Source organism: Hordeum vulgare, chromosome 7H (genome assembly GCF_904849725.1).
Source record: "Hordeum vulgare subsp. vulgare chromosome 7H, MorexV3_pseudomolecules_assembly, whole genome shotgun sequence".
Taxonomy (NCBI): Eukaryota; Viridiplantae; Streptophyta; class Magnoliopsida; order Poales; family Poaceae; genus Hordeum; species Hordeum vulgare.
In genome coordinates, this window is record NC_058524.1 from 610,890,123 (window position 1) to 610,906,135 (window position 16,013).

The window sequence follows — 16,013 nt, forward strand, 5'->3', positions numbered from 1 at the left end:
TGAGTGGGCCCAGAGATACCTCTCCGTCACACGGAGTGACAAATCCCGATATCGATTCGTACCAACCCAACAGACACTTTCGGAGGTACCCGTAGTGCACCTTTATAGTCACCCAGGTACGTTGTGACGTTTGATACACCCAAAGCACTCCTACGGTATCCGGGAGTTGCACAATCTCACGGTCGAAGGAAAAGATACTTGACATTAGAAAAGCTTTAGCATACGAACAATACGATCTAGTGCTATGCTTAGGATTGGGTCTTGTCCATCACATCATTCTCCTAATGATGTGATCCCGTTATCAATGACATCTAATGCCCATGATCAGGAAACCATGATCATCTATTGACTAACGAGCTAGCCAACTAGAGGCTTGCTAGGGACACATTGTGATCTATTTATTCACACATGTATCACTGTTTCCTGTTAATACAATTATAGCATGAACAATAGACGATTATCATGAACAAGGAAATATGATAATGACCATTTTATTATTTCCTCTAGGGCATATTTCCAACAACAACGCCATCTTGCAACTCCCCTTCATGAATTTTTTTCATTTTCTTACCACGCTTCACGATGAACTTCACAAGGTGGCACGTCAAATTTTAGAATTTTCCACCAATCCGTGCTTTTTTATGAATTTCCATTCAAAACCGGCAAAAACAGATGCCGGGCGTGACGCAACGTGCGTTTGGTCTCCGATTTCGTCGAAATTTTCCGTGGCATCATTGCATGTGCATTCTCAGGTGCCGGCAAAAGTTGGGTGAATTTCATGAATGCATCCATGTACTTCATGTGCAACCCATGGGTGTCCGTACGGACGGAAGGGGTGCTACAACGCCATCTTGCAACTCCCCTTCATGAAAAAATTTCATTTTTCACGCTTCACGATGAACTTCACAAGGCGGCACGTCAAAATTTAGAATTTTCCACCAATCCGTGCTTTTTTATGAATTTCCATTCAAAAACCCGCAAAAACAGATGCCGGACGTGACGCAACGTGCGTTTGGTCTCCGATTTCGTCGAAATTTTGCATGACATCATTGCATGTGCATTCTCAGATGCTGACAAAAGTTGGGTGAATTTCATGAATGCATCCATGCACTTCATGTGCAACCCATGCGTGTCCGTATGGACGGAAGGGGTGCTACAACGCCATCTTGCAACTCCCCTTCATGAAATTTTTTCATTTTTTTCCACGCTTCACGATGAACTTCACAAGGAGGCACGTCAAATTTTAGAATTTTCCACCAACCCTTGCTTTTTTATGAATTTTCATTCAAAAACAGGCAAAAACAGATGCCGGACGTGACACAACGTGCGTTTGGTCTTCGATTTCGTTAAAATTTTGCGTGGCATCATTGCATGTGCATTCTCAGATGACGGCAAAAGTTTGGTGAATTTCATGAATGCTTATATCGTTTAAGAAATTTTTTACGTCTTAATATAATTTCATGAATGTTTATATCGTTTAAGAAAAAATATTTAATATAATTTCATGAATGTTTATGTCGTTTAAGAAAATTTGTACGTCTTAACATAATTTCATGAATGTTTATATCGTTTAAGAAAATTTTTACGTCTTTATATAATTTCATGAAGTTTATATCGTTTCAGAAAAAATGTTTAATATAATTTCATGAATGTTTATATCGTTTAAGAAAATTTTTAGGTCTAAATATAATTTCATGAATGTTTCTATCCTTTAAGAAAAATTATAAGTTATTTATTTTTAGTTTTTTTTTCATTTTTGTAAAATTTAAATATTTATTTAACTAATGTAAACAATTTAAATATTTCAAATAAATAATAATAATAATAACAATGTAAACGCTGAATTTAGATTCATAATAAACATAGATAAAATTTCATAGTTCCCGATTACATTCGAACATAATTAAAAAACTAAAAATAAAAGTTAATGAAATATTACTAAATTCTAATAAATCCTAATCTAATCAGAGTCCAGGTAGACGACGCGGGCCCGTCCACCGCACCGTCATCGTCCCTGCCGTCGTCGTCGTCGTCGTCGGAGCTGTTGGCGAGGGCGTCCCAGTCGACGTCGTGGTCATCGTCGACGGGTGGCGGGTTTGCCGCCACTGCCGCCGTCGCCTGGATCGCCGCCGCGATCTCCGCCTCTTCCCTTGCCGCCACGGCGGCCGCCGTCGCCTGAGACGCCCGCATGGCTACGAGTAGCACCGGCGAGTCGTCGGGGTCGCCGTCCTCGCGGAGGACGAACTGTTTCGGCGGCACTTCGTACTCCGTCGGGACAGCCGGGGCCGCCACCGGGGCCGCCGGAGGTGGGTGGGGGATCGCCGCCCGACGGCGACGCGGGATGTCGCCGCCTGCCGATAACGCCTGATGACGTCGTTGTTGTTATTTCCATCCCAATAGTCGTGCCGGCCGCAGATGTTGTAGCGGCCGCTGGGATGGACCCGGAGTTGCTCCGGCGTCGCGGGGTTGTCCAGCGTCGGATAGCCGTCCTTGCAAATCCTCCACGATTTTGCAAGGCGACACCCCGACGGGACGAGGAGGCCGAAGCCGTAGAGCTCCTGCATCAGAGGCTTGTTGAGGCTCTGGGGCCAGTTGCTCTCCGACGCGCCGCCGCCGCCGGAGCTGCTGCCGCCGGCGTGATCCATCGCCGGGACGACGGAGAACGGGGGAGGGAGGAAGATAACGTCGGGAGCAGCGGCGGGACAACGGAGAGCAGGGGAGAGAAGGAGAGCAGGGGAGCGACGGGTGTGCCGACGAGCCGCGGGACGACGGGTATATATAGCGCAGCGACGGGAGGGGAGGCGACGGGGCAGCTGGCCGGCGTAACTCCTCTGGAGTGAATGCGCGTCACCTCGGGAGCCGTCGAACCAGTGGGCCAGCGGTGATGGCGTCAGAAACCGACGCGACTAGGCTCTGACGACGGGGCCGCCATTAATGGCGTCGCCTCGGGAGCCGGCGAACCAACGGGCTAAAGGCGGCATCGGATGACGGGGCGCTAACGCGGCGATTAATGGCGTCTTCGGGAACCGACGAGACGAGCTGGCGACGGGGCATTAACACGGTGGTTAATGGCGGCGGCTTCCGGAACCGGCGCGAACTGGCGACGTAGCGCGGGATTAATGTCGGCGGCGTCGGGAACCGACGCGAACTAACGACGCAACGCGGGATTAATGGCGCGGTCTCGGGAACCGACGGATTGACCCCGGTCAGCCGACGTGAAGACGCCACGTCGCAACGCGTGGACGCGGGTATGACGCGTATTCCGGGGCTCCTGTACGTCGCCGGTTCGTCAGCTGACGCCCGTCGGGCTGACGCGCGTACGTCGGGACGGGGAAAAGACCATTCTACCCTTTGTTACGAAGGGATATCGTCTAATCTCAGCCGTCCTTGTGTTTGGAGTTGTATTGAAGAAGAAGTGATAATAAATCCAAGCGAGGCAATGTCTTTCGTCTGCAGCTAGGACCTTGATGGAGTCACGAAAATGTAGGCCAATCGTGCATCCGAGCTGGGTGCAAGATTGATCATCACATTACTGTATTTGTGTGATGGAATCTACATTCATGCATGTTGTATGTACGTGTACACTACACATACTTAGTTTGTTTTTGGGAATTGATGCAAAAGGACACTATGAAAATGAGAGACCGATCCGATGATGCATGACAGATTGACGGGCAAAGGCAGTTATGCATGACACGGTGCCCAAATGTAGGGCATTCGGTAATTCAGATAAAGTGCATGCATATACATACCTTATCAATGCAAACAACTTGCTAAGCAAGCTAGCTATATGTATAGTGTATTGTTCCATTGCTGCTATATAAGACATCACATAAGAGAACACACCTAGTTAGCCAGCTAGCCCTTGAACATGGATCATCTGTCACGAAGAAGCTCGTGTGTCACCAACAAGTCTCCAAATTAACTAATGTGGGAGATTGGAGTAAACCAAACCTCAATCAAATCTATGATCGTCGGGGTTTTTCGGTTGTACATGTAACAAACTTTAGATATACTTGGATGGAAAACCTGGCTCTCCAATAAGTTGAGGCTTCTAAAAGGGATAGATACACAGCTCCTAGTCGCAAAACACTGGGGCTCTTTTTACAATACTTGTGATGATGCATGACAAATTGACAGGCAAAGCAAGCAGTCATGCATGACACGGTGCCCAAATGTAGGGCATTCGGTAATTCAGATAAAGTGCATGCATATACATACCTTATCCATGCAAACAACCGGCTAAGCAGGTTAGCCATATGTATGGTGGACTGTTCCACTGCTGCTATATAAGGCATCACACAAGAGAACACACCTAGTTAGCCAGCTAGCCCTTGAACATGGATCATCTGTCACGAACAAGCTCGTGTGTCACCAACAAGTCTCTAAATTAACTAATGTGGGAGATTGGAGTAAACCAAACCTCAATTCCATCTATGGCCGTCGGGGTTTCTGGGTTGTACATGTAACAAACTTTAGATATACTTGGATGGAAAACCTGGCTCTCCAATAAGTTGAGGCTTCTAAAAGGGATAGATACACCGCTCCTAGTCGCAAAACACTAGGGCTCTTTTTACAATACTTGTGATGATGCATGACAGATTGACAGGCAAAGCAAGCAGTCATGCATGACACGGTGCCCAAATGTACAGCATTCGGTCAATTCAAATAAAGTGCATGCATATCCATACCTTATCCATGCAAACAACTGGCTAAGCAGGCTAGCCATATGTATGGTGGACTGTTCCACTGCTGCTATATAAGGCATCACACAAGAGAACACACCTAGTTAGCCAGCTAGCCCTTGAACATGGATCATCTGTCACGAACAAGCTCGTGTGTCACCAACAAGTCTCCAAATTAACTAATGTGGGAGATTGGAGTAAACCAAACCTCAATCTCATCTATGATCATCGGGGTTTCTCGGTTGTACATGTAACAAACTTTAGATATACTTGGATGGAAAACCTAGCTCTCCAATAAGTTGAGGCTTCTAAAAGGGATAGATACACCGCTCCTAGTCGCAAAACACTGGGGCTCTTTTTACAATACTTGTGATGATGCATGACAGATTGACAGGCAAAGCAAGCAGTCATGCATGACACGGTGCCCAAATGTACAGCATTCGGTCAATTCAAATAAAGTGCATGCATATACATACCTTATCCATGCAAACAACTGGCTAAGCAGGCTAGCCATATGTATGGTGGACTGTTCCACTGCTGCTATATAAGGCATCACACAAGAGAACACACCTAGTTAGCCAGCTAGCCCTTGAACATGGATCATCTGTCACGAACAAGCTCGTGTGTCACCAACAAGTCTCCAAATTAACTAATGTGGGAGATTGGAGTAAACCAAACCTCAATCACATCTATGATCGTCGGGGTTTCTGGGTTGTACATGTAACAAACTTTAGATATACTTGGATGGAAAACCTGGCTCTCCAATAAGTTGAGGCTTCTAAAAGGGATAGATACACCGCTCCTAGTCGCAAAACACTGGGGCTCTTTTTACAATACTTGTGATGATGCATGACAGATTGACAGGCAAAGCAAGCAGTCATGCATGACACGGTGCCCAAATGTACAGCATTCGGTCAATTCAAATAAAGTGCATGCATATACATACCTTATCCATGCAAACAACCGGCTAAGCAGGTTAGCCATATGTATGGTGGACTGTTCCACTGCTGCTATATAAGGCATCACACAAGAGAACACACCTAGTTAGCCAGCTAGCCCTTGAACATGGATCATCTGTCACGAACAAGCTCGTGTGTCACCAACAAGTCTCTAAATTAACTAATGTGGGAGATTGGAGTAAACCAAACCTCAATTCCATCTATGGCCGTCGGGGTTTCTGGGTTGTACATGTAACAAACTTTAGATATACTTGGATGGAAAACCTGGCTCTCCAATAAGTTGAGGCTTCTAAAAGGGATAGATACACCGCTCCTAGTCGCAAAACACTAGGGCTCTTTTTACAATACTTGTGATGATGCATGACAGATTGACAGGCAAAGCAAGCAGTCATGCATGACACGGTGCCCAAATGTACAGCATTCGGTCAATTCAAATAAAGTGCATGCATATCCATACCTTATCCATGCAAACAACTGGCTAAGCAGGCTAGCCATATGTATGGTGGACTGTTCCACTGCTGCTATATAAGGCATCACACAAGAGAACACCCCTAGTTAGCCAGCTAGCCCTTGAACATGGATCATCTGTCACGAACAAGCTCGTGTGTCACCAACAAGTCTCCAAATTAACTAATGTGGGAGATTGGAGTAAACCAAACCTCAATCACATCTATGGCCGTCGGGGTTTCTGGGTTGTACATGTAACAAACTTTAGATATACTTGGATGGAAAACCTGGCTCTCCAATAAGTTGAGGCTTCTAAAAGGGATAGATACACCGTTCCTAGTCGCAAAACACTGGGGCTCTTTTTACAATACTTGTGATGATGCATGACAGATTGGCAGGCAAAGCAAGCAGTCATGCATGACACGGTGCCCAAATGTACAGCATTCGGTCAATTCAAATAAAGTGCATGCATATACATACCTTATCCATGCAAACAACTGGCTAAGCAGGCTAGCCATATGTATGCTGGACTGTTCCACTGCTGCTATATAAGGCATCACACAAGAGAACACACCTAGTTAGCCAGCTAGCCCTTGAACATGGATCATCTGTCACGAACAAGCTCGTGTGTCACCAACAAGTCTCCAAATTAACTAATGTGGGAGATTGGAGTAAACCAAACCTCAATCACATCTATGATCGTCGGGGTTTCTGGGTTGTACATGTAACAAACTTTAGATATACTTGGATGGAAAACATGGCTCTCCAATAAGTTGAGGCTTCTAAAAGGGATAGATACACAGCTCCTAGTCGCAAAACACTGGGGCTCTTTTTACAATACTTGTGATGATGCATGACAGATTGACAGGCAAAGCAAGCAGTCATGCATGACACGGTGCCCAAATGTACAGCATTCGGTCAATTCAAATAAAGTGCATGCATATACATACCTTATCCATGCAAACAACCGGCTAAGCAGGTTAGCCATATGTATGGTGGACTGTTCCACTGCTGCTATATAAGGCATCACACAAGAGAACACACCTAGTTAGCCAGCTAGCCCTTGAACATGGATCATCTGTCACGAACAAGCTCGTGTGTCACCAACAAGTCTCTAAATTAACTAATGTGGGAGATTGGAGTAAACCAAACCTCAATTCCATCTATGGCCGTCGGGGTTTCTCGGTTGTACATGTAACAAACTTTAGATATACTTGGATGGAAAACCTGGCTCTCCAATAAGTTGAGGCTTCTAAAAGGGATAGATACACCGCTCCTAGTCGCAAAACACTGGGGCTCTTTTTACAATACTTGTGATGATGCATGACAGATTGACAGGCAAAGCAAGCAGTCATGCAAGACACGGTGCCCAAATGTACAGCATTCGGTCAATTCAAATAAAGTGCATGCATATACATACCTTATCCATGCAAACAACTGGCTAAGCAGGCTAGCCATATGTATGGTGGACTGTTCCACTGCTGCTATATAAGGCATCACACAAGAGAACACACCTAGTTAGCCAGCTAGCCCTTGAACATGGATCATCTGTCACGAACAAGCTCGCGTGTCACCAACAAGTCTCCAAATTAACTAATGTGGGAGATTGGAGTAAACCAAACCTCAATCACATCTATGGCCGTCGGGGTTTCTGGGTTGTACATGTAACAAACTTTAGATATACTTGGATGGAAAACCTGGCTCTCCAATAAGTTGAGGCTTCTAAAAGGGATAGATACACCGTTCCTAGTCGCAAAACACTGGGGCTCTTTTTACAATACTTGTGATGATGCATGACAGATTGACAGGCAAAGCAAGCAGTCATGCATGACACGGTGCCCAAATGTACAACATTCGGTCAATTCAAATAAAGTGCATGCATATACATACCTTATCCATGCAAACAACTGGCTAAGCAGGCTAGCCATATGTATGGTGGACTGTTCCACTGCTGCTATATAAGGCATCACACAAGAGAACACACCTAGTTAGCCAGCTAGCCCTTGAACATGGATCATCTGTCACGAACAAGCTCGTGTGTCACCAACAAGTCTCCAAATTAACTAATGTGGGAGATTGGAGTAAACCAAACCTCAATCTCATCTATGATCATCGGGGTTTCTCGGTTGTACATGTAACAAACTTTAGATATACTTGGATGGAAAACCTGGCTCTCCAATAAGTTGAGGCTTCTAAAAGGGATAGATACACCGCTCCTAGTCGCAAAACACTGGGGCTCTTTTTACAATACTTGTGATGATGCATGACAGATTGACAGGCAAAGCAAGCAGTCATGCATGACACGGTGCCCAAATGTACAGCATTCGGTCAATTCAAATAAAGTGCATGCATATACATACCTTATCCATGCAAACAACTGGCTAAGCAGGCTAGCCATATGTATGGTGGACTGTTCCACTGCTGCTATATAAGGCATCACACAAGAGAACACACCTAGTTAGCCAGCTAGCCCTTGAACATGGATCATCTGTCACGAACAAGCTCGTGTGTCACCAACAAGTCTCCAAATTAACTAATGTGGGAGATTGGAGTAAACCAAACCTCAATCACATCTATGGCCGTCGGGGTTTCTGGGTTGTACATGTAACAAACTTTAGATATACTTGGATGGAAAACCTGGCTCTCCAATAAGTTGAGGCTTCTAAAAGGGATAGATACACCGTTCCTAGTCGCAAAACACTGGGGCTCTTTTTACAATACTTGTGATGATGCATGACAGATTGGCAGGCAAAGCAAGCAGTCATGCATGACACGGTGCCCAAATGTACAGCATTCGGTCAATTCAAATAAAGTGCATGCATATACATACCTTATCCATGCAAACAACTGGCTAAGCAGGCTAGCCATATGTATGATGGACTGTTCCACTGCTGCTATATAAGGCATCACACAAGAGAACACACCTAGTTAGCCAGCTAGCCCTTGAACATGGATCATCTGTCACGAACAAGCTCGTGTGTCACCAACAAGTCTCCAAATTAACTAATGTGGGAGATTGGAGTAAACCAAACCTCAATCACATCTATGGCCGTCGGGGTTTCTGGGTTGTACATGTAACAAACTTTAGATATACTTGGATGGAAAACCTGGCTCTCCAATAAGTTGAGGCTTCTAAAAGGGATAGATACACCGTTCCTAGTCGCAAAACACTGGGGCTCTTTTTACAATACTTGTGATGATGCATGACAGATTGACAGGCAAAGCAAGCAGTCATGCATGACACGGTGCCCAAATGTACAGCATTCGGTCAATTCAAATAAAGTGCATGCATATACATACCTTATCCATGCAAACAACTGGCTAAGCAGGCTAGCCATATGTATGGTGGACTGTTCCACTGCTGCTATATAAGGCATCACACAAGAGAACACACCTAGTTAGCCAGCTAGCCCTTGAACATGGATCATCTGTCACGAACAAGCTCGTGTGTCACCAACAAGTCTCCAAATTAACTAATGTGGGAGATTGGAGTAAACCAAACCTCAATCTCATCTATGATCATCGGGGTTTCTCGGTTGTACATGTAACAAACTTTAGATATACTTGGATGGAAAACCTGGCTCTCCAATAAGTTGAGGCTTCTAAAAGGGATAGATACACCGCTCCTAGTCGCAAAACACTGGGGCTCTTTTTACAATACTTGTGATGATGCATGACAGATTGACAGGCAAAGCAAGCAGTCATGCATGACACGGTGCCCAAATGTACAGCATTCGGTCAATTCAAATAAAGTGCATGCATATACATACCTTATCCATGCAAACAACTGGCTAAGCAGGCTAGCCATATGTATGGTGGACTGTTCCACTGCTGCTATATAAGGCATCACACAAGAGAACACACCTAGTTAGCCAGCTAGCCCTTGAACATGGATCATCTGTCACGAACAAGCTCGTGTGTCACCAACAAGTCTCCAAATTAACTAATGTGGGAGATTGGAGTAAACCAAACCTCAATCACATCTATGGCCGTCGGGGTTTCTGGGTTGTACATGTAACAAACTTTAGATATACTTGGATGGAAAACCTGGCTCTCCAATAAGTTGAGGCTTCTAAAAGGGATAGATACACCGTTCCTAGTCGCAAAACACTGGGGCTCTTTTTACAATACTTGTGATGATGCATGACAGATTGGCAGGCAAAGCAAGCAGTCATGCATGACACGGTGCCCAAATGTACAGCATTCGGTCAATTCAAATAAAGTGCATGCATATACATACCTTATCCATGCAAACAACTGGCTAAGCAGGCTAGCCATATGTATGATGTACTGTTCCACTGCTGCTATATAAGGCATCACACAAGAGAACACACCTAGTTAGCCAGCTAGCCCTTGAACATGGATCATCTGTCACGAACAAGCTCGTGTGTCACCAACAAGTCTCCAAATTAACTAATGTGGGAGATTGGAGTAAACCAAACCTCAATCACATCTATGATCGTCGGGGTTTCTGGGTTGTACATGTAACAAACTTTAGATATACTTGGATGGAAAACATGGCTCTCCAATAAGTTGAGGCTTCTAAAAGGGATAGATACACCGCTCCTAGTCGCAAAACACTGGGGATCTTTTTACAATACTTGTGATGATGCATGACAGATTGACAGGCAAAGCAAGCAGTCATGCATGACACGGTGCCCAAATGTACAGCATTCGGTCAATTCAAATAAAGTGCATGCATATACATACCTTATCCATGCAAACAACTGGCTAAGCAGGCTAGCCATATGTATGGTGGACTGTTCCACTGCTGCTATATAAGGCATCACACAAGAGAACACACCTAGTTAGCCAGCTAGCCCTTGAACATGGATCATCTGTCACGAACAAGCTCGTGTGTCACCAACAAGTCTCCAAATTAACTAATGTGGGAGATTGGAGTAAACCAAACCTCAATCTCATCTATGATCATCGGGGTTTCTCGGTTGTACATGTAACAAACTTTAGATATACTTGGATGGAAAACCTGGCTCTCCAATAAGTTGAGGCTTCTAAAAGGGATAGATACACCGCTCCTAGTCGCAAAACACTGGGGCTCTTTTTACAATACTTGTGATGATGCATGACAGATTGACAGGCAAAGCAAGCAGTCATGCATGACACGGTGCCCAAATGTACAGCATTCGGTCAATTCAAATAAAGTGCATGCATATACATACCTTATCCATGCAAACAACTGGCTAAGCAGGCTAGCCATATGTATGGTGGACTGTTCCACTGCTGCTATATAAGGCATCACACAAGAGAACACACCTAGTTAGCCAGCTAGCCCTTGAACATGGATCATCTGTCACGAACAAGCTCGTGTGTCACCAACAAGTCTCCAAATTAACTAATGTGGGAGATTGGAGTAAACCAAACCTGAATCACATCTATGATCGTCGGGGTTTCTGGGTTGTACATGTAACAAACTTTAGATATACTTGGATGGAAAACCTGGCTCTCCAATAAGTTGAGGCTTCTAAAAGGGATAGATACACCGCTCCTAGTCGCAAAACACTGGGGCTCTTTTTACAATACTTGTGATGATGCATGACAGATTGACAGGCAAAGCAAGCAGTCATGCATGACACGGTGCCCAAATGTACATCATTCGGTCAATTCAAATAAAGTGCATGCATATACATACCTTATCCATGCAAACAACTGGCTAAGCAGGCTAGCCATATGTATGGTGGACTGTTCCACTGCTGCTATATAAGGCATCACACAAGAGAACACACCTAGTTAGCCAGCTAGCCCTTGAACATGGATCATCTGTCACGAACAAGCTCGTGTGTCACCAACAAGTCTCCAAATTAACTAATGTGGGAGATTGGAGTAAACCAAACCTCAATCACATCTATGATCATCGGGGTTTCTCGGTTGTACATGTAACAAACTTTAGATATACTTGGATGGAAAACCTGGCTCTCCAATAAGTTGAGGCTTCTAAAAGGGATAGATACACCGCTCCTAGTCGCAAAACACTGGGGCTCTTTTTACAATACTTGTGATGATGCATGACAGATTGACAGGCAAAGCAAGCAGGCATGCATGACACGGTGCCCAAATGTACAGCATTCGGTCAATTCAAATAAAGTGCATGCATATACATACCTTATCCATGCAAACAACTGGCTAAGCAGGCTAGCCATATGTATGGTGGACTGTTCCACTGCTGCTATATAAGGCATCACACAAGAGAACACACCTAGTTAGCCAGCTAGCCCTTGAACATGGATCATCTGTCACGAACAAGCTCGTGTGTCACCAACAAGTCTCCAAATTAACTAATGTGGGAGATTGGAGTAAACCAAACCTCAATCACATCTATGATCGTCGGGGTTTCTGGGTTGTACATGTAACAAACTTTAGATATGCTTGGATGGAAAACCGGCTCTCCAATAAGTTGAGGCTTCTAAAAGGGATAGATACACCGCTCCTAGTCGCAAAACACTAAGGCTCTTTTTACAATACTTGTGATGATGCATGACAGATTGACAGGCAAAGCAAGCAGTCATGCATGACACGGTGCCCAAATGTACAGCATTCGGTCAATTCAAATAAAGTGCATGCATATAGATACCTTATCCATGCAAACAACTGGCTAAGCAGGCTAGCCATATGTGTGGTGGACTGTTCCACTGCTGCTATATAAGGCATCACACAAGAGAACACACCTAGTTAGCCAGCTACCCTTGAACCGGAATAAGAGAAAATTGCTTTTAAATAATATTAAATCCCCATTTCCATGAAGGCATGCCAACTGAGAGAGAAAAGAAGACTCAGATTCTAAAGACAAAGGGACAGATGTAATGCTGCTTATTTTCTGTCCCTCTGCCCGGCTACATACCTACTGCTGCTTTCCCAACAAGGTGGTAAGCCACCTACCAAAGATCCAGATCTGGATGGGAGATTAGGAATACCTAACTAGTAAAACAATAGGCCTAACATGCAGACTCTGATGTCCATGTCACTGAACGGAATATAGTAAGGGTACAACAGCAAAATGAGAGATTTCGGTACCTTAGTTGGTTTGCTTGGAGCAGAGGATGTCCAGCTCATCGTCGTAATGGACAATCCCCTCAAGGGTCAACAAACTGAACTTCAAGCATGTTAGCTGCCATTGCAAGGCAAGTAGACAAGTATCTTGTGACAGATCTGCACGTCAGGACCAGGAATAACAGAGAGTTCGCTTAAACTGAAGCTAAATGCATTTATGGTTATTTGTTGTAATTGGTTATCAATTAATTACATTTCTTGAGTAGGCTTATCAGGGTGCCACACTGGACTAGCTTCTGCTGGTGCCAAATTGCCAAATCCATATATGAGTTCGACATGCATAAGACTGAATCTAAAAATTGAAAAGGGTCAAAAGTAGGACATATAAGAACACAAAGGTAAGTAATCTTCTCTTTGAAGTATATACCAAAAGTGTACAGATATACATACCAGTCACTAAGTTAGAAGATTAGGAAAAAAGAACAAGACCTATGCTCAAAAAGATGAGAAACAGAGCACCTATTCTAAGCCATGTGGCAGCATGATAATACCTCTCCTGCAGTCAAAGAGGAGCTCCTGCAACTCCTTTCATCAATAGAGCACCCCAAGTAAAATCCTTCTACCTCGAGATGTATAGTATATCTCCACTTTGTTCTATCTATAAAGAATCTGAACTAAAATCCTTTATGTTGATATATGTACTACAAATATATAGAAAAAGGGTATATTCATCCTTTGAGTGGCTCAAGCTGCACTTCCATCGATCCAGGCGAACCAGAGTCCAGTTTACTGTCGAACCTATCGGACTGCAGAAGATCAACTGAATCGTCTTCCTCAGTGTTGCCAAGCACAAATTTGTGCGTAAGGCCATCGGCGCCATCTCTTCTTCGCTTAACCTTCGTGTACTCGAGGTAAGCCACCACCAACACACCACTCACAACCCATACAACCAATCCACATGTAAGCCCCTTGATCGTCTTGCTGCCGTACCTGTGCCCAAGATGCTGCAACCCGGTGAAGAGTGCGGTGACAGCGGCCACCAGAGCAGCCCTCCCCGTGTAGGTATGCAGGTATTCCCAGATGATCCTGTTTCTTGGTAGAATTTCTCCATTCTCCGCTCGGTGTGGTCGGAGATAAGCATTTATCGGCTGCATACACGTGAATGTAAATGCTATCGCGCCGATTTTAGCGTGTGTCGATTTGAAAGAGAAACCCCGGAGCTCGGCGACGGCGAAGAGAACCCCCATGAACATGACAGCCAGGCCAGAGTACTGAAGATATGTGTGAGCCTGGAACCAGAGATCCCCTTTGACATGCTTCAGGTACCGCGCCGCCACGATTCCTCCTGGAAGCAACAATCCCCATGCCACAAACATCATGAAGCCATGAACGGCGAGCACCGGCCGCAGATCCTCCACCGCCTCGGCCAAGCCGCTGAGCAGAAGGATTCGGACCGGACGGTTGCTGGTGACAGAGTGCATGTTCTTCACGCTCAGTCGGCCAGATGACCACTGGGAGCCCATGGCCCAGATGACCTTGAGAGGTGTTGAGGGATCGATGATGTTCTTGCACTCCACCCTTCCGGTGCAGGAAGGTGCCAATGGCCGGGTGAACTCGAATACGATCACGCCGTTCTCCGACCGGCACCTCTTGTAGGTGAGGTTCTCGTGCGTCTCGTGCACGCTCATGCCGTCCTTCCCGTCGATCCAGTACGAGTTGACATGTCCGGTGCCGTTGCCGTCGACCCACCCGACGTAGGCGTAGCTGTTCACCATTGCGCTGCCGAAGCCGATGGCGATGTACCCGCTCTTCTTCTCGCCGCGGGCGGCGATGTTGATGGAGTCTCCGGAGAGAGTCCAGAAGAATGTCACCTGCTGATCGTCCAGCAGCACGCTGTTGTTGTACATGTCGCTGAGGCCGCCGTCGACCACCTGAATCTTCCACCCCATCTTGGGGTCGTAGAGGGACTGGTAGTACACGAGGTCCGGCGTGTTGCGGTCGGGAAGCCAGACGAGCTCCGTCGGCGTGGCCGGCACGCCCTCCGACGTTCGGTCGCCGCCTTCAAGGACACCTATAGTGGAATCACGGTACCTTGCATCGTGCGAGGGCGTGAGGAGAATACGGTGGCCTTAGTGGCTTTTTGGGGAGCATTGTGCCTCCACACCGCTCCAACGGAGACGTACTTCCTGTCAAAGGGAAGGAACTTCGGTAACACATCCTCGTCTCCATCGGTTCCACTTGTGGTTATCTCTATCCTTTACTTTGTATTTGCTCTTTCTTATGACTATATCTTAGTTGTCTTAATAGCTCTCGTTGTTAGATTCTATAGGGTTCACCTCATTGTCACATTATTTGTGAACCCGCATAGTGTTTACCTTAACTTGCTAAGATTAATTAAAAAGTGGTCGTTGTCTATTCACCCCCCCTCTAGCCAACCATATCGACCCTTTCATCTATCACTCCACTCTGGACATGGTCCTGGATAGAGTTGTAGCGGTGTTTGATGTGCTTCGTCTTCCGGTGAAACCTGGGCTCCTTGGCTATGGCAATGGCCCCGGTGTTATCACAAAAGAGTGTCATTGGACCCGACGCGCTTGGAACCACTCCAAGGTCGGTGATGAGCTCCTTCATCCAAATTCCTTCATGAGCTGCTTCTGAAGCAGCTATGTACTCCGCTTCACATGTAGATGCTGCCACGACTTCTTGCTTGCTGCTGCAGCAGCTCACTGCACCACCATTCAACACATATACGTATCCGGTCTGTGACTTAGAGTCATCCGGATCTGTGTCGAAGCTAGCGTCGACGTAACCCTTTACGACGAGCTCTTCGTCACCTCCATAAACGAGAAACATTTCCTTAGTCCTTTTCAGGTACTTGAGGATATTCTTGACCGCTGTCCAGTGTTCCATACCTGGA

At 45.6% G+C, this 16,013-nt stretch overlaps 1 protein-coding gene across 1 annotated transcript; it reads right to left on the reverse strand.

Annotated features, from left to right (window-relative positions):
* Window positions 1-13,495: 13,495 nt before the first annotated feature.
* LOC123412955 (cytochrome b561, DM13 and DOMON domain-containing protein At5g54830-like) lies at window positions 13,496-15,177 on the reverse strand (the record flags this gene model as incomplete). The annotated part of the gene is made up of 1 exon (XM_045105911.1): window positions 13,496-15,177. A coding segment is annotated over one exon (1,353 nt), but the record flags the coding sequence as incomplete, so codon positions are not given.
* Between the last annotated feature and the right edge of the window lie 836 nt (window positions 15,178-16,013).